General features: G+C 46.1%; 2 protein-coding genes across 3 annotated transcripts; one reads left to right on the top strand and one right to left on the bottom strand.

The window, feature by feature from the left end:
- Positions 1-1,785: 1,785 nt before the first annotated feature.
- On the bottom strand, positions 1,786-5,085 carry LOC104656134. Its single transcript, XM_030941665.1, has 5 exons — positions 4,994-5,085; positions 4,613-4,815; positions 4,087-4,377; positions 2,417-2,487; positions 1,786-2,112 (listed from the first exon to the last, which is right to left on the bottom strand). Exons 1-5 carry the CDS (start codon positions 5,083-5,085, stop codon positions 1,960-1,962), a joined length of 810 nt encoding a protein of 269 aa, XP_030797525.1. The 3' UTR covers positions 1,786-1,959.
- On the top strand, positions 4,004-14,125 carry ZNF436 (zinc finger protein 436). Of its 2 annotated transcripts, none has more exons than XM_010355772.2 (4): positions 4,004-4,228; positions 5,526-5,620; positions 6,418-6,544; positions 10,355-14,125. In XM_010355772.2, exons 2-4 carry the CDS (start codon positions 5,588-5,590, stop codon positions 11,602-11,604), a joined length of 1,410 nt encoding a protein of 469 aa, XP_010354074.1. In that variant the 5' UTR covers positions 4,004-4,228; positions 5,526-5,587; the 3' UTR covers positions 11,605-14,125. The 2 variants fall into 2 exon arrangements, with proteins under 2 accessions (XP_010354074.1, XP_030797851.1); XM_030941991.1 differs by lacking the exon at positions 4,004-4,228 and adding an exon at positions 4,736-4,905.
- The last annotated feature ends 4,322 nt before the right edge of the window (positions 14,126-18,447 follow it).

The raw sequence follows: 18,447 nt of genomic DNA, 5'->3' as shown, positions 1-18,447 counted from the left end.
CCAGACAGGAGAGTAGTGGCATGATCTCGGCTCATTACAACCTCTGCCTCCTGGGTTCAAGTGATTCTCGTGCCTCAGCCTTCTGAGTAGCTGAGATTACAGGTGCACACCACCGGGCCTAGCTAACTTTTGTATTTTTAGTAGAGATGGGGTTTCAACATGTTGGCCAGGCTGGTCTGGAACTCTCAGCTTCACGTGATCCACCGGCCTCAGCCTCCCAAAGTGCTGGGATTACAGGCATGTGCCACTGCGCCCAGTCCATCTTAATAATGTTTAAGTATATAGCTCAGTAGGGTTAAGTACATTCATATTGTTATACAACCAGTCTCTAGAACTCTTCATCTTGCAAACTGAACCTTTACACTCCTTAAATAACTCATTTCCTCCTCCCCTCAAGGCCTGGAAAGCACTATTCTACTTTCTATGAATTTGTATTATTTTAGTCTTTACAGACTGAGAAAACCAAGGTTCTGAGAGTAATTTTTTTTTTTTTTTTTGAGACGGAATATGGAATCTCACTCTGTTGTCCAGGCTGGAGTACCGTGGCACAATCTTGCCTCACTGCAACCTCCACCTCCTGGGTTCAAGCAAGTCTCCTGCCTCAGTCTCCTGAGTAGCTGGGATTACAGGCCCACACCACCATGCCCAGTTAATTTTTGTATTTTTAGTAGATACAAGTTTCACCATGTTGGTCAGGCTTGTCTCGAACTCCCGACTTCATGATCCGCCCACCTCGGCCTCCCAAAGTGCTAAGATTACAGGTGTGAGTCAAGTAATTTGTTTTTAGATAAAGAACCTGGATTTGAACCCAGAGCCCAGGTCATGCTTTGAGCCACTTTGCAATATGTTCACCTCACAGAACATGTGTGATGTGTTTTCCCTCCCCCATAATAGTGATGGCCATGGTATGCCAAGGCCCTCCTCTGTACCATTGTCACATTTAGTCCATGCAGTAGCCCTGCAGTCGTTGTGAGGGGTGGTGTCCTATTTCCCAGCTCAGTAGCTGGTATAGAATAGGGTTCAGTGAGTATGGGTCTGTTTGACGTCTTTAAGTAAGCTAAATAATACTAAATAAGTTTGTATTGCATTTTTAATGCAATTGTCTATATATTTGGAAAATATTGATTCTTTTTGGAGAAAACTAGTTGAAATGTATGAGGTCATAAAGAGCTTCCCAATCACCTCCACTTCCCCCTCCTCTGCAGAGTCAATCTGCTCTCCTCACCCCAGGCCAGTCCCCGGGCCGCCCCCCATCTTTACCTCATCACTAGCATTGCAACTCACAGCCAAAGGCAAAGACAAACAGGCAGACAGGCAAGGGGACTAGGAGATTCTCCGTGCTCTGCTTCCTCCCCCTGCTGCTCCACCCCCACACTATTCCCTCTAGCCAAAACCAATCCTGACCAGCCTGGAACATGCTCTGGCCTTTCACGCCTCCTTGCCTTCGCACATGCTGTTCTTGAAGACTGGAATGCTTTCCCTCCCACCTTCTCCACCTCCAAACTCCTACAGACTTACCAGCTCAGATGTCACCTCCTCTGTGAAGCCTCCCCACCCCGCTCCCCGCCAGCTAGGAATCCACCCCCTCCTGGGTACAGACGAGCACACCCCTTATTATAGCACTTGGACTGCAATGGCTGTTTGCAAGTCAGTGTGTCCCCCATGTCCCCAACTCCTTGTGCAGTGATGAGCCTTTATGCAGCCCAGGTCACTTTGATTTTCTGAGGGGCCCATCTGTCTGAAAATGAAGAGACGACAAAACAGGATTACACACATCAAGGCAGGTTTTAAAATGTTTAACAAATTAATGTTTTTGATACAAAAATACTATGACAACTGTGCTGCTCACAAGATAATTATAAAATTTATTAAAATATAAGAACTTACAGTGCTCCACAGGCACAGTGGCCTGGTAATAGAGTACAGGTTTAAGGATATACAAGGAGGGTCTTGATCCCATCAGCCAGTGGAGCCAACATAATGTATAACCTTACTTAGAGATAATGTTGAAAGCCTAAATTGGAGACCCTGGCCAAATGGCTCTTCTGGCCTCTTTCCCAGTGATGACAGGCTGTCCTGCTGCCTCTGCACATAGTAGGTACTCATTGTTTGCTGAATCATGGGAACGAATACAGCTTTCCAATTTGGTTACTGAAAACCCACATACAGTAAGTATTCCCAAGAAACACTGCAGTCTAGAACAATGGGGCAGGAAGCCACCTCCTCCTCCAATGACCCCAACCCTGAGTCCAGCTGAAGGCTGCAACAGGAAGCCCCTCAGCCACTGTCCTTCCACTCCTTCTTCCCCATTGCCCCCAGGGGCTCCAGATGCAGTCATGCTTTCCATCCGCTCCCAGCCTCTCTTCTCTTTCCAACCTCTAGAGGGTCCCAGGTGAAGAAAGAAAAAAGCACTTACAGAAGGAGGCAGGCAGCCAAGCTGAGCCCAGAGAGCCGTCCTGGGCGCCACCCCGCCCCCGCCCCGCAGGCCTGAGGAATAAAAGAAACAGCAAGAAGACAAAGAAGGGCTTAAAGCACTGGGGCAAAGGGTGGGGGGAAGGCCTAAGGAAGTTTACAAAGCAATCTGTCAGAGAAGGGATGAAAAGGGAGCCCCGCTGGGCTGAGGGGCTCAAGCCCTCAGCTCACCTTAGGCCCAGTTAGAAACCTGCAATTACTTCAGCTAGTCAGAAAGACTCCCCTCCTCCTCGCTCCAAGAAGCGTGATTATTAACCTCTGAACCAGAAGTTTCCCTGAGCGTGAAGCCCCAACTTGCTGGGGTTTTGGCAGTCCCAAGTACCTATGCTCTACTAGGCTCAGCACACCGCTCAATGGAGCCCACCAAACTGGCCCAACCTCTGTTGCGTCGGAATTTCTGGAAGAAACACAATGTGAGGATAAGGTCACCCACAGTTTCTCACAGCTGTTGAGCCACTTTGATTTCCCAGATTTTCTGAGCTATCCAATACACCCACAAGCAGTTCTGGAAGTTTCCCTTACCACCAAAGCCAGGGTTAATAAAAAGTAACGGCTATCATCCAAGAGCGCACTCTCTGGAGCGCTTTAATCATCTCACCCACGCCTCACAATATCCTTAGGTATGATGACCCTCATTTTAGAGAAAAGGAAATGGGCCTGGATTCAACGACTTTCCAAAGGATACACAGCCTGGATTCCGAACCCGGTCTGTCTGACCTTGAGGCCCACGCTCTTTCCACTGGGGATACCGCCTCTCAGGAATCCTCCAGGATTCCATTTTATATGGTGCTCAGATCAATTTTATTTTTACAGCCAGTCTAATTTAGCAATGGGGAGCTGTATACTAACTTTAGTGATATTAATGTTACTAAGTCTGGTAACCCACTACAATCGGACCAGCCCCAGATCGATTTTAGATGAGGCAGGATGGTATAATTCTGTGACATCTGAAGAATTCCTAGCCCCACAGTTGCGGGTGGAAAGAGAAGGAATGGGAAAGTCTGCATTATGGCTGGGTCGGGTCCTTCTAGTTTTTTAGACACTTGAGTAATTTAATCATAAATGACCGGGCACTGGGAACAGGACACTCACTAATAAAAGCATGGCCTGGAGTTATGTTTGAAAAAAATTTCAAGTTCCTCAGTGGGTGGATCTATCTGCAAAACAAAAGAAAGGCCCCTTTCCCAGCCCAGGCAGAGAAGTCTCCTGCACAGTTAGAGACAACAGGCTTCCGGGCACGTAGCCAAGGTTCTGGGGATATTTATAACTTGAAGAGGGTGGGAGTCCCTAATAAGCTGCTATATTCTTTTTCCATCACTTCCCTCTCCAAGGCTACAGCGAGCTCGGAGCTCTTCCCCACGCAGAATGCCTGCTTTCCTCAGTGCTGGACTTCCATTGTCTAATTCCCTCATACTGGCTGGGGAAAGGGAAAGCTGCGAGTGCTCCCGTTCTGAGGAACTCCAGCTGAATGCAGTTTAGTTGCTGGTGGTTTCTTGGCCAACCTCTGTGGTCTCAGGGATCTGCCTATGAGTCTGAGGCCTCGGGAATCTGAGTCTTTAGGACCAGCCTACGACATCTGGGTTTCGACTGCAAGTCTACAGATTCAAGATCTGCCTGCGGGTCTAAGACCTCTGGGACCTGCCAGTGCTAAAATCTTTCTGAACGCCAGGTCTGAGAGAAGGCTGCGGCTCTGGGATCCGTTCGCGGTCTCAGGTTTTGGAGACGACGATCTAGTGGATCTTTTGCGCGACAGGAGGTAAGTCTGTTCGTCCCCCACTCGGGTTTTCGGCTTCCTACCTTCAACCGAACAGGGACTACTAACATCCTGAAGGCCCGCCCGGATCAGGGCCTCAGACGCCCAGGGTCCCTTCGGTGCGGGAGGCCGCCGGGAGCCCCTGTAGCAGACTAGCCCTCGGGGACGATAAGGAGGGCCCGCCCCCGCCCAGGGGCCTGGCTATCTCCTCCTTACACGCCCTACACCGCCGCCCGCTTCTGAGTTCCCCCAGGGTTTTCGCCTCCCCGACGATGGACGCCACTCAGTCCGGCGCTCGGGGGGCGCCCTCTTGAGAAGGACGCAGTCGCACGCCCCTACAGGGTTAAAGCGCCGGAGCCGAGACACAGCCAGGCTTCTGCTGCCGACCGCACTCCCGAGTCGCCCGGGCGGCGCGGGCCCTCTCGGGAGTTGTATTCCGCACGGAGCCGCGCGGCCGCAGGCACTGCTGGGAGATGTAGTGCGTGGGCGGGGCTGAAAGTTCCAGCGCGGCCTCCGAGTCTCCCCTGGGGAGTGGGCGGCTGCCGCTTCCCTCTCCAGCCTGTGCTGTCAAGCAGGGGCTAATTCTAGCTCTGCTCAACACAGACCAGCGCCTAAATTAGGCCTGACTTCGCAGATAATAAGGCCCGACTCAAGAGAAGCTTCTAGGGACGCGAAGCGAAGTAGGGCAGCCTCCCTGGCTTAATCGTGCTGCAGTCTCCATGAGAAGAAAGCGAGAATACTCCGCCCTGACTGGGAGGACGCGCTTACTTCTTCACCCTTTTGTTCTTTTCCCTCCTCGGCTTTTGGCCTCTGGCTGGCTTTTGTACGCGGGAGTGGAACTCCAACTCCCGGCAGGCCATGGGGGCAGGCACAGGCGCACTAGAGGCTCTTGGCCACGCTGTGGGAGGCGGGCCTAGTGTTCCGCCTCTGATTGGTAGAGTGTTTCACGAACTTTGCTCGTTGATTGGCTGAGGCAGCTGCCGGAAAGGACCCGGCCTCGAGACCGCAGAGCGGAGGCGTTCCCTGGGCTGGGCTGAGCGCCTCCTCCTGGAAACAGCATCGGTCTAACCCCCGGCGCGGGAGGGACCCAGCCAGGGGGCTGTCCTAGTAGATTCCGGCATTGCCTCCACCCTGCTGTGGCGGAGACACAGAGGGCGGGTCGCGCTCGAGGGTCAGGGAGGAGAGTGACACGGCCCTGGTCCAGGGCCCTCCCTGCCCGCCTTGGGGCCAGAACTCCAGCCCTGGGGAGTGGGCAGGGCCTGTTTTCCGTGCCTCACACCCTGCTTTTCGCCTCCTTCAGCGCTGTCTGCTAGCTGCTTTTCCTGCTCTCTCTCTCCCTGGAGGCGAACCCTTGTGCTGGAGATGGCAGCCACCCTGCTCATGGCTGGGTCCCAGGTAAGCCGGGGGATGGCTTTTCGGACCTTGTCTCTTCTTACCCACCTCGTCCGGCGTTTCTCTGCTGTGCAAGTCCCTGTGGGAAATTCCCTGGGATTAGTAATTCGCTGGCTTCAATATTCTGCCACCAGGGGCCTAGTACCAAGCCAGTATTGTCACAAACAAGCATATATCGAACACCTGCTATATGCCTTTAAATACTGGGGAGATAAAAGATGGAAGAGATGGGCGCTACCTTTTGGCTCACAGTTCACAATCTGTAGGGAGAAAGGCGGATCCACTTAAGCGTGGCACAACGTAATAAGTGCTCAATTTGCTGTAGGAACAAAGTGCTGTAGTGTGGGAATCACTCCCAAGAAGTGGGAGTGATTAAGTCTATCTGGGGCATCCGAGGGTAGTGGAGTAGTGCAGAGGGGTAGGGGGCATTGAAGAACAGTTGGTACTGGAGCGGGACCTTAAAAAGCAGTAGAATTTCACTAGTGTGAGAAGGATATTCCAGGCAAAGAGGGACATTATGAGTAAAGGTATGGAGCGATGCAAGTGCCAGATAGGTCCTGAGAAAAGCACAGCCAGAGGATAAAGTTCCTGAGTGGGGCAGGGATAGCTGGCCATGGGACCAGAACAGTCAGCTCATAAATTGCTGCCTTTACCACATCTCTTTTTTGCTTGAATATATTTCTTCTTTGGACTCTATAGATCACATTTAATATCTTTTTCCTCCTGAATATTTCTAACTATGTTTCTAATTTCAAGAAGTCCTAAATACAGAATAGTAGGGAAGCGTTGTGTGATTTCAGGCACCTGTGACGTTTGAAGATATGGCCATGTATCTCACCCGGGAAGAATGGAGACCTCTGGACCCTGCACAAAGGGACCTTTACAGGGATGTTATGCAGGAGAATTACGGAAATGTTGTCTCACTAGGTAAGTGAGGAGTCTACCTTTCTTTGCCTCCACGTTTTTGAGATCATGTCAAAATGACTTAGTTATTTCAACGCAGCCTAGTGGTTTGATGTTTTATTTATTTTTCTTTTTTGAGACGGAGTCTCGCTCTGTCGCCCAGGCTGGAGTGCTGTGGCCGGATCTCAGTTCACTGCAAGCTCCGCCTCCCGGGTTCACGCCATTCTCCTGCCTCAGCCTCCCGAGTAGCTGGGACTACAGGCGCCCACCACATCGCCCGGCTAGTTTTTTGTAGTTTTTAGTAGAGACGGGGTTTCACCGTATTAGCCAGGATGGTCTCGATCTCCTGACCTCGTGATCCACCCGTCTCGGCCTCCCAAAGTGCTGGGATTACAGACTTGAGCCACCGCGCCCGGCCATGGTTTGATGTTTTAAAGCACTTAATTGCATATTGGCTTGACTTGAGTCCTCAGGCAGATCTTTGAATGTGGGAACATCCAGCTCATATTGTCTAAAAAGAAAAAAAAACTGCTTCTGCACATTTTAGAAACGTTCCGATTTCTTGTGCCCTGAGTCATTTTCCAATCTCCAGCCTGTTTGTACAGATCACTGACCAAACAGGTCTGGCATAATAGTGCTTGCCAGAATATAAATGCCCCTGTAAGTAGTGCTTTTACTCTAGGGTGCTAAAAAATGAGGGGATTCTAACCCAGGTTCATGGGAGGGCGAAAGCCACCTTTTTGTGTTTGTTTTGGCTTCAGAACCCTAGCTTTGACTCAAGTTCCTTAGCTGCGTAGGTTGCCATCTAGAAATGTTGCAGTGTTGATGATGATAGATTTCTAGTGTGTCAAATGCTGTTCCAGAAGAATGCTGAAATAGATCACAAATTCTATTCGAGAGGGCAGCTGATTTTTTTTTACATGGTCTGCAAGCAAGCCTGTCTTCTCTCTTTGCTGTACTTTGGTCTGGGTGTAACTAGAATAAACAGTATATTCTTGAGCTGAACGGTCTTTTGACTCACTCTGCCTCCTGTCAAGACTTGACAGACATTAGCAAGTGTGTGTGGGTCACTAGGTCATCTGCCACTCATTAAGACTAATCCTTTTTTTGAAATCTTTATTCCCATAGCCTTTCTCAGAACAAAAGGCAACTCTGAGGGCTTTCCTTTTTAACTTGAGCTTTCTCTGATATCCCTGGTTTCTTGAATCCTTTCTTTATAAAAGTAACCATAAATAGTTATCTACCCAGATCTATTGCAGTCTGTAACCCAAATATTCCACTTAATCCAACAAAAGCAAAAAATGACAATCATTTAAAAATGTGGATTTACATTTCTATAGTTTAGCCCTAAAAGCACTTGTTAGAAGGATGGAAGCACCAAAAAACTGGTTTCTTGCCCAAATAAGTTTGGGAATGGGAATGGGTTTAAAAATGATTACAAGACGACCTTTTTCTTTTCTTTTCTTTTTTTTTTTTTTTTTTTTTTTGAGACAGGATCTTGCTCTGTTGCCCAGGCTGGAGTGCAGTGGCATGATCACAACTTATTGCAGCCTTGACCTCCCAGGCCCAGGGCATCCTCCCATCTCAACTTCCTGAGTAGCTGTGATCACAGATGCGTACCACCTTGCCCAGCTAATTCTTTTTATTTTTTAAAAATTTTTTAATTAAAAAAGATTTTTTTTTGAGACAGAGTCTCACTCTGTCGCCCTGACTGGAGTGCTGAGTTCAAGCGATTCTCCTGCCTCAGCCTCCCAAGTAGCTGGGATTACAGGCACATGCCACCATGCTCAGCTAATTTTTGTATTTTTAATAGAGATAGGGTTTCACTATGTTGGTCAGGCTGGTCTTGAACTCCTGACCTCAAGTGATCCACCCACCTCGGCCTCCAAAAGTGCTAGGATTACAGGCATGAGCCACCACACCCAGCCTCTTTTTATTTTTAATAGGAGAGAGACCTCCCTGTGTTGCACAGGCTGGTCTCAAACTCCTAGGCTCAAGTGGTCCTCCTGCATCAGCCTCCCAAAGTGCTGGGATTAGAGGCCTGAGCTACTGCATCTGGCCTTATAAGGCCTTTTTACCTTAGGATTCCTTAGAACCTTTAGTGTGTTATTAGGCATTGTGAATTTTGAAGGAAACGATATTGTATGTACCATTTACCAACCTAGTTTATCCATGAACCCTTTTCTCCTGAAATGCATACTTTCTTTCTGAAGAGTGTACTAAGAAATCCAATTTGGAGAATGCAGTGTCTGGTATAAAACTTGTTGTAGACAGTGGTTATGTATTTTGATTTTCATTTGAAGACTGCATGTGAAATAGACAATGCCAAGAATGTTCTCAGCCAGACATCTTTTTTGCCTTCTTCAACCTTCCCACTTCTATGTTCATTAAAAGGTCACTGAAAAGTAGGAAAGTGACATTTGTCAGTCACTTTTCTGTCAACTATGACATAGGTAAAGATTTGTTTTTCTCCATTTTAACATAGTTGGTTCTAGCTGGGCACGGTGGCTCACGCCTGTAATCCTAGCACTTTGGAAGGCCGAGACGGGCGGATCACCTGAGGTCAGGTGTTCAAGACCAGCTTGGCCAATGTGGTGAAACCCTGTCTCTACTAAAAATACAAAGAAATAGCTGGGTGTGGTGGCAGGCACCTCTAATGCCATCTACTCAGGAAGCTGAAGCAGGAGAATCGCTTGAACCCAGGAGGCGGAGGTTGCAGTGAATGGAGATTGCGCCATTGCACTCCAGCGCCATTGCACTCCAGCCTGGGCAACAAAAGTGAAACTCTGTCTCAAAAAACAAAACAAAACAAACAAACAAAACAACTGTAGTGAGTTCTTAGTAAATATTTCATGATGCTACTAATGATGAAGGCTTGGCAAGTTAAAAAAATACACACTCACAAAATATCTGGACGCTTGCCTTTTAGGTATTCTAATTTAGAGTCTCATATTTTCTGCTTCCAATTTTCTTTCAAAACACGAGGAATATATATAGTTTTCTTTTTTTTTTTTAAGAGACAGGGTATCGTTCTGTCACCCAGACTGGTGTGCAGTGGCACAATCACAGCTTATTGCAGCCTTGAACTCCTGGGCTCAGGTGATCCTCTTACCTCAGCCTCCTGAGTAGCTGGAACTACAGTTGCATGCCACCACACCCACTTAATTTTTAAAATTTTTTGTAGAGATAGGGTCTCCCTGTATTGGCCAGCCTGGTCTTGAACTCCAGGCCTTAAGTGATCCTCCTGACTTGGCCTCCTGAAGTGTTAGGATTACTCACGTGAGCCACGGCACTTGGCCTGTATAGTTTTCTTAAGGAATCATTAATTACAGCGATACAGAACATGAATTTTGACAGACCTGAGTTTGAATACTGGCTTTACCATTTACTATGGCGTTGAACAAGTCAATTCACTTGTCTGGGTCTTGGATTTCTCATTAATGAAGTAGAAATAATCACAATTCCTGACCCTCAGAATAGCTGTGATAAAGAATATAGTAATTCATATAAATAATTTAGGCTGGGCACAGTGGCTTCAGGAGTTCAAGAGCAGCCTGACCAATATGGTGAAACCCTGTATCTACCAAAAAGAAAAAAATTAGCTGGGCATGGTGGCATGCACCTGTAGTCCCAGCTACTAAGGAGGCTGAGACAGGAGAATTGCTTGAACCTGGGAGGCGGAGGTTGCAGTGAACCAAGATCACGCCACTGCACTCCAACCAGGGCAACAGAGTGCAACTCTGTCTCAAAAAAAAAATTTTTTTTAGTATAGTGCCTGGCACATAATAGGTAATTTTTGTTCTTACTAGCCTTATTGTTTACTTTTTATTACAGATTTTGAGATCAGGAGTGAGAATGAGGTAAATCCCAAGCAAGAGATTAGTGAAGATGTACAATTTGGGACATCTGAAAGACCTGCTGAGAATGCTGAGGAAAATCCTGAAAGTGAAGAGGGCTTTGAAAGCGGAGATAGGTCAGAAAGACAATGGGGAGATTTAACAGCAGAAGAGTGGGTAAGCTATCCTCTCCAACAAGTCACCGATCTGCTTGTCCACAAAGAAGTCCACACAGGTATCCGCTATCATATATGTTCTCATTGTGGAAAGGCCTTCAGTCAGATCTCAGACCTTAATCGACATCAGAAGACCCACACTGGAGACAGACCCTATAAATGTTACGAATGTGGAAAGGGCTTCAGTCGCAGCTCACACCTTATTCAGCATCAAAGAACACATACTGGGGAGAGGCCTTATGACTGTAACGAGTGTGGGAAAAGTTTTGGAAGAAGTTCTCACCTGATTCAGCATCAGACAATCCACACTGGAGAGAAGCCTCACAAATGCAATGAGTGTGGAAAAAGTTTCTGCCGTCTCTCTCACCTAATCCAACACCAAAGGACCCACAGTGGGGAGAAACCCTATGAGTGTGAGGAGTGTGGGAAAAGCTTCAGCAGGAGCTCTCACCTAGCTCAGCACCAGAGGACCCACACGGGTGAGAAACCTTATGAATGTAACGAATGTGGCCGAGGCTTCAGTGAGAGATCTGATCTCATCAAACACTATCGAGTCCACACGGGGGAGAGGCCCTACAAGTGTGATGAGTGTGGGAAGAATTTCAGTCAGAACTCCGACCTTGTGCGTCATCGCAGAGCCCACACGGGAGAGAAGCCGTACCACTGTAATGAATGTGGGGAGAATTTCAGCCGCATCTCACACTTGGTTCAGCACCAGAGAACTCACACTGGAGAGAAGCCATATGAATGCAATGCTTGTGGGAAAAGCTTCAGCCGGAGCTCTCATCTCATCACGCACCAGAAAATTCACACTGGAGAGAAGCCTTATGAGTGTAATGAGTGTTGGCGAAGCTTTGGTGAAAGGTCAGATCTAATTAAGCATCAGAGAACCCACACAGGGGAGAAGCCCTATGAGTGTGTGCAGTGTGGGAAAGGTTTCACCCAGAGCTCCAACCTCATCACACATCAAAGAGTTCACACGGGAGAGAAGCCTTATGAATGTACTGAATGTGAGAAGAGTTTCAGCAGGAGCTCAGCTCTTATTAAACATAAGAGAGTTCATACAGACTAAGTCCCGTAATTATGATGGCTGAGAAATGATTCATTTGAAGATACAATTTTATTTGATATCAATGAACGCCCTCAAGACTGAGCTGCTTTTATCCTACTCTTCTAGTAGTTGTGGGCCACAATTTAAACCGTCAGTGATGACAAGCCATTTGAAATTCTGACCCTCAGCTTTGGGAATGTTATCTCCTCCAAAATGGTGATTTTTATTCACTCAATGGGTTACTTCATTAAAATCAGCCCCACAAGTAACTGGAAAATGGAAGACCAGGGGACAAATGCTGGTGAATGCCCAGGCCTGGAAATGGAGGAAATCTTTCAATGTTATTTTCTCCCATCCTTGGCCCAAAGAACTATGCTAAGTGAAATGTGGGACTGTAATAGGGTGGTCATGGCTGCTTTGGAAAAAGGCAACTAGAGACTCTGCCTGAATTGCCACACCTATTCACACACCATAGTAGTTGGGCACATACATCTTCCCCTCCAAAGGGCTTTTTCCTTGAGTTGCTCATGCATTTGTATCTTTTCCATCTTCCTGAGGGCAAGATTTTGCACGATGAAGGCAATGATTGTAACTTTTCTCCTCACTGTTTCTAATTAGCTCATTTAAAACTTGCATCTTTGTGAAAGCTAACTGAAGATACAGTTGGAAAGGAAAAATGAGACACAGGTTTGGGGACCAAGGACCCATCAATGATGGTGACTTTAGCAGAAGATGCCCACAGTTATTACTGCCATTAATCAGATTTATGAATTTTCTTTGGGGATCACTATAGGGAACATTGTAGGGAAAATATCTTCAAGGAAAGATAGGACCATCAGTGACAGTTAAGTTTAAGGAGCAAGTGGAATTGACTTCTTCAGGGAAGGAATCACAGAGTCCCTTCCCAAGGAATGTAGGTCGTTTCTGTGTTCTTCCCTCTCTAATCTTTAAGATCAACTCTTCCTATCCTGCTAACTCTAAGATTTGATAAGGGCCACATCCCAGTGTTTTATCTTAGCTTGCATCAGGGCATGTGTATGTACAGTAATATGTATTCCTGTGTTTTTGTAATAGCAGAAACTGAATTTACAGAGACTTAGCCTGTTCTTGGGTGATGTGAGTCATGTGACAGAAGTATAAACATAACTCCAATGTGAGAAATGTCCTTTTTTCATTATGAAAAAAATTTAAACACTAGTGCTTTAGTGTGCACTCTCCTGTACGGTCTGTCTTTGTTCAGAGCTAAGCACTTGTTTGTAACGTGTTTGTCAATTGTGGAAGATAATGACCAGACAAATAGGTCGATTGTCCTATTCTCAGAATGAATTATCTTCTATGGCAATGAAGAACTCTTTGGCTTATAAGGAATTAACAAACCTCGGTAGGAATGTATTTCCATCCTCCCACCCTACAGATATAAGTGGTTAAAATAACAGTTCACCCAATTTAAACCCAGTAGTGTCAGTTTTCCTAATCTCAGTCCAGGTAGGAATTAAGAAATATCTCAAATGTTGATGCTTATCCAAGCATGTTGGGGTGAAAGGGAATTGGTGCCCAGAAAATGGGACTGGAGTGAGGAATATCTTTTGAGAGTACCCCCAGTTTATTTCAACTGTGCTTTTTTTGCTGCTGTTCTTTATTGTGAATGTTGTAACATTTAAAAAATGTTTTTGCCATAGTTTTTTGGGACTCGGTGTTAAAGGAGCCAGTGGTCTCTCTTGGGTAGGGTATTATAATGAGTTATTGTGACCCACAGCTGTGTGGGACCATATCACTTGTTAATAACACAACCTTTAAAGTAACCCATCTTCCAGTGGAGTTCCTTCATGTTGCCACTCCTTTTTAAGGACAAACTCAGGCAAGGAGCATGTTTTTTTGTTCTTTACAAAATCTAGCAGACTGTGGGTATTCATATTTTAATTGTCAGGTGACACATGTTCTTGGTAACTAAACTCAAGTATGTCTTTTCCCATATACGTTGCTGATGATTGTAATAAATGTCAAAGTTCTCCTGTTGCTTCTGTGAGCCACTATGGGTATCAGCTTGGGAGTGGCCATAGATGACAGCACTTCCATGACCTAACTGTATTTCACCCCCTTTTCCTTCCCTACTGTTCTTGCCCCACCCCAACCAGTTCCTGCTGCTGCTTTTGGCTTCTTAGAGGTGAAGGGCTCAAAACAAGGCTTCTAAGCACCCAGCTGTCTCCGTACATGAACAATCTAGCTGGGAAACTTAAAGGACGAGGGCCACCCCAGCTGTCTCCTCTCTTTCTGCCAATTGTTGCCCGTTTGCTGTGTTGAACTTTGTGTAGAACTTATGCATCAGCCTCCCTTCACTAATGCTTTTTGCATGCCTTCTGCTCCCAAGTCCCTGGCTGCCTCTGCACATCCCGTGAACACTTTGTGCCTGTTTTCTATGGTTGTGGAGAGTGAATGAACAAATCAATATGTAGAACAGTTTTCCTTATGGTATTGGTCACAGTTATCCTAGTGTTTGTATTATTCTAACTATATTCTGTAATTAAAAGTATAATTTTTAAAAGTCAGCAAACCTGAGAATTATTTTAGTAATCCAGCACTAATTCATATAATGGCTTTTCATCAGATTCATTAAAATCGGGCATGATTGTCTTTACACTGATGCATTTTGTACAAATGTACAGATATTTTACACAGATGTTCTTGTAGGAATTCAGGAGTATAGTATCTTGAGCCCTATGGTTATTGCCATATCCTGGGAAGATGAAAAAACCCGAGTAGTTTTCTATGAAGGTTATGCTTTTGACAAAGGCCACATGGAAATATTTGGTATAGGTGACTCATTAGCTTTGGGGAAGGAAAAAAAAATCCAAAAAGGAAAATGAGAGAAGGCCTTCTTGCTTTAAGGGGATATTCTGGAGTATTCACTAAGAATACTAAGTCTTCTGGGTGCGGTGGCTCACGCCTGTAATCCCAGCACTTGGGGAGGCCGAGGTGGGTGAATCACCTAAGGTCTGGATTTCGAGACCAGCCTGGCCAATATGGTGAAACCCCATCTCCAGTAAAAATACAAAAATTAGTTGGGCGTGGTGTCTTGCACCTGTAATCCCCACTACTCAGGAGGCTGAGGCAGGAGAGTTGCTTGAACCTGGGAGGCAGAGGTTGCAGTGAGCCGAGATCACACCCCTGTACTCCAGCTCGGTGACAGAGTGAGACTCTATATCAAAAAAGAAAAAAGAAAAAAAGGAAAAAAAAGCTAAACTAAAACAGTTTCTACCACACTAGGATTGAGTTCCTAGAACAGATACCTCTTAGAAACAAAGGCTCTCTATTCGTGACATAGTTGTACAGTCTGCCTAAGGCTGTGATTAGGTATTACCAGGGTGTGGCCACAATTTTCAAATTACTTACAAGTAATTTTCTCTCAATGAAATATTTTTTAAAATGGACAGCCAGCCTAGGCAAAGGTAGGGATGGAAGTGCTTTATATTGGGGAAAATATAAATATGAAAGAAATGTTTTTAATTCTGTAGCCAAGACTTGCAAAGAAGAGAAACTTCATCAAAAAAACTTTTTTTTTTTTTTTTTTTTTTTTTTTTTTTTTGAGACAGAGTTTTGCTCTGTCACCCAGGCCGGAATGCAGTGGCGTGATCACAGCTCGTTGCAGCCTCAACCTCCCCAGGCCCAAGTGATCCTCCCCACCTCAGCCTCCTGTGTAGCTGGGACCACAGGTGTGTGCCACTACACCCAGCTAATTCTTTTTATATTTTTTAGAGATGGGGTCTCCATGTTTTGCCCAGGCTGGTCTCAAACTCTGTGGCTCAAGTGCTCTGAGTCAGCCTCCTAAAGTGATGGCTTACAGGTGTGAGCCACCATGCCTGGCCTCAGAATATTATTTAGGCTATTCTGGGCCACTCTGCCTATGGGTGAGCCCTGCTCTGTCTATAGAGCAGCCAGAAATATACATACATATAAACTCTTAGCCGGGAGTGGTAGCAAGCGCTCCCAACTACAGAGGCTGAGGCTGAGTTCGAGGCTGCAGAGCAAGACCTCATCTCTAAAAAGCAAAAAACAAAAACAAAAAACAACAACAACAACAACAACAAAAAAAAACAAACAAAAAAAAACTCGGCCCGGTGCAGTGGCTCACGCCTGTAATCCCAGCACTTTGGGAGGCCGAGGCGGGGCGGATCACGAGGTCAGGAGATCGAGACCATCCTGGCTAACACGGTGAAAACCTGTCTCTACTAAAAATACAAAAAAATTAGCCGGGCGTGGTGGCGGGTAGTCCTAGCTACTCAGGAGGCTGAGGCAGGAGAATGGCGTGAACCTGGGACACAGAGCTTGCAATGAGCCGAGATTGTGCCACTGCACTCCAGCCTGGGTGACAGAGCAAGACTCCGTCTCAAAAAAAAAAAAAAAAAAAAAAAAATGTCTTCTTACTACATGTTCAGCATTTTTCATTGCTGGGAAGGAAAGTTAAGGGAAAATGCTACTTCACCTGGAGAAGTATAGCTCAAGAGCCTCCCTCTAAGAGTATTTGATATGTTAATATCTTGCCATTGTTATTATTACTGAGCAAATTTCCTTCTGTGTGAACTGTTCTCTAAGACCCTAGAGGTAGGTTAGGACTGTGTTTCCAGGCCATTAGAACACCACTGAGTGCACTGAAATGATAATTTGTAAGTGGTTCCCTGGTGTTTTAGAAGTTAGTGTAGCTCCCAAAGGAGTTCTCAAGCCCTGGGAGAAACTGATTCTTTGGAAGCAGTTGTTAGATACCCACCTCTGCAGTAGAGTAGCAGATGTGGGCTCTGCTTATCAATAGGAGACTTCGATCGTTAGTGAAAAACAGCTGAATTAATGGGAGAAAATTACCCTCTAATGACCTAAAATGGGTCCGTGCGAAATCCCATTGCATAGTCTGTTTTTCTAAATGCTTCATTCCCAAAGTTTATATCATTTTCAGCTTCTCTAAAATGGTTTTGTTTTGTTTTTCCTTTTGGGTAAGATTGAGGGTGATGACACCAAAATCTGGCAGAGTTTCACACCAGCCTCTGCAGCTGCTTTCTGGACAGCTCCGCTTCGAAATTACCCATCAAAGCATGAACAAAATAACAAAACTAAGTTAAAAAATTATAATAGGAAATTACCCAGACATCTTGAAATCAAACCCTGAACTCAACTTGCCACGTTTTCCCTACTCCCTGCCTGCTTCTCCTGTTTCTAACTCAGTCATTGCCCACTTATCCAAGCTAGAAACTTGCATATCATACTTACTCCCATTCCTTTAGCCACCCTCCCCAAATCAGTAACAAATATTGTATAACTATTTATCCAGTCATGCCCATACCACCTCCTAAATAGTTCTCAGGTCCTTCTGCCTCGCTCTCTACTGCCACCACTTACCACGTGACTTCCGGCAATTATTTAGCTTTTCTGTTCCTTGGATTCCCCATCCGCAAATGGGAGTAATTATGTCTACCTCATAGAGTCGCAAGGATTAAATGAGATCACAGGACTCAAAATATTAGCAGCAATTATTCAGACCATCACTGGGCCATATCTCGCTTACTGAAACGACCTCCTAATGAGTCTCCTCTTTTCTATTTTGATTCCCATCAGTCTGTTCTCCCTTTCTGCTAGAACAATCTGTCTGAAAAGAAAATCCCTTTATGCCACTCTTCTGTGTAAAGCCCTGTCATGCTTCCTATTGCCAGCAGCAAACAGTGAACCTCCTTTGGTGTGATATCTGAGGGGGTCATTCATGATCTAGCCTCTGTCGCTCTCCCCAGCTCTGGTTCCCTCCTCTTTTCCTGAATTTGCCACACTCTAAGCTGCATCTCTTCTGGCCAAGTCCTACTCAACCTTCAGCTCTCATACCTAACTTGCTCTAGGAAATCTTTCCCACGCCCATAAGACTGGATCAGGTGTTCCTTTTCTGTTTTCCCTGGGTTTATCCCAATCAAAGCACTTTATCCTTGTTTTGTAATTGCCTGCTTACTTTTTTGTCTCCTCCATTAAACTTTGATATCTTTGAAGAAGTCACTGTCTTGCTCACCGTTGTGTCTTCAACCCCCAGCAAATGTTTGGGGTAGAATAAGCGGGCAACAATAAAATAAGGAGAATACACATAAACGTTATTCCCTTCATATTTCTGATTGTCACCACACCAAGCTACTCTTATTTTTTTTTTTTTTTTTGCTAGAGTCTCTATCACCCAGGGTGGAGTGCAGTGGTATGATTTTGGCTCACTGCAACCCCTGCCTCCCAGGTTCAAGCTGATTCTCGTGCCTCAGCCTCCTGAGTAACTGGGATTACAGGGCACCTGCTGTCACACCCAGCTGTTTCAGTATTTTTAGTAGAGACAGGGTTTCGCCATGTTGGCCAGGCTGGTCTCGAACTCCTGGCCTCAAGTGATCAGCCCACCTTGGCCTCCCAAAGTGCTGGGATTACAGGCTGTGAGCCACCGCGCCCGGCCGGTACTCATTAAAAGAACTGTAGAATTTCTGTCATTAGTGCATCTGGTGAGGCCTTCTGGAAAGAAGAAGAAGGCTTCCAGAAGTAATGTGACCCATCTAAGACCCTCCAGGTAAAGACTCTCACTCTGTCACCCAGGCTGGAGTGCAGTGTCACAAACACAGCTCACTGCAGCCTCAACTTCTGGGCTAAAGGGATCCTCTCACCTCAGCCTTCCCAGTAGCTAGGACCACAGGCATGCCACCACCATGCCCAGCTAATTTTGTTTTTTATTATTTATAGCGGGGGGGGGGTCTCCCTATGTTGCCCAGGCTGGTCTTGAACTCCTGGGCCCTAGGGATCCTCCCGTGTCAGCCTCCCAAAGTGCTGGGATTACAGGAATGAACCAATGAACTTGGCAGAGTATGC

Source organism: Rhinopithecus roxellana, chromosome 12 (assembly GCF_007565055.1).
Source record: "Rhinopithecus roxellana isolate Shanxi Qingling chromosome 12, ASM756505v1, whole genome shotgun sequence".
NCBI lineage: Eukaryota > Metazoa > Chordata > Mammalia > Primates > Cercopithecidae > Rhinopithecus > Rhinopithecus roxellana.
This window is presented reverse-complemented; position numbering and strand designations above follow the sequence as displayed.

Excerpts from the sequence above, each read along its gene's own strand:
- LOC104656134 (XM_030941665.1), bottom strand. The coding sequence starts at position 5,085 with ATGGCCTGCCGGGAGTTGGAGTTCCACTCCCGCGTACAAAAGCCAGCC. Across the intron at positions 4,816-4,993 it reads AAGAACAAAAGGGTGAAGAA|AGCTAGAATTAGCCCCTGCT; the intron begins GTAAGCGCGTCC and ends TGTGTTGAGCAG. Across the intron at positions 2,488-4,086 it reads CAGAGGTCTTAGACCCGCAG|GCCTGCGGGGCGGGGGCGGG; the intron begins GCAGATCTTGAA and ends TTTATTCCTCAG.
- ZNF436 (XM_010355772.2), top strand. The coding sequence starts at position 5,588 with ATGGCAGCCACCCTGCTCATGGCTGGGTCCCAG. Across the intron at positions 5,621-6,417 it reads TGCTCATGGCTGGGTCCCAG|GCACCTGTGACGTTTGAAGA; the intron begins GTAAGCCGGGGG and ends GTGTGATTTCAG. Across the intron at positions 6,545-10,354 it reads CGGAAATGTTGTCTCACTAG|ATTTTGAGATCAGGAGTGAG; the intron begins GTAAGTGAGGAG and ends TTTTTATTACAG.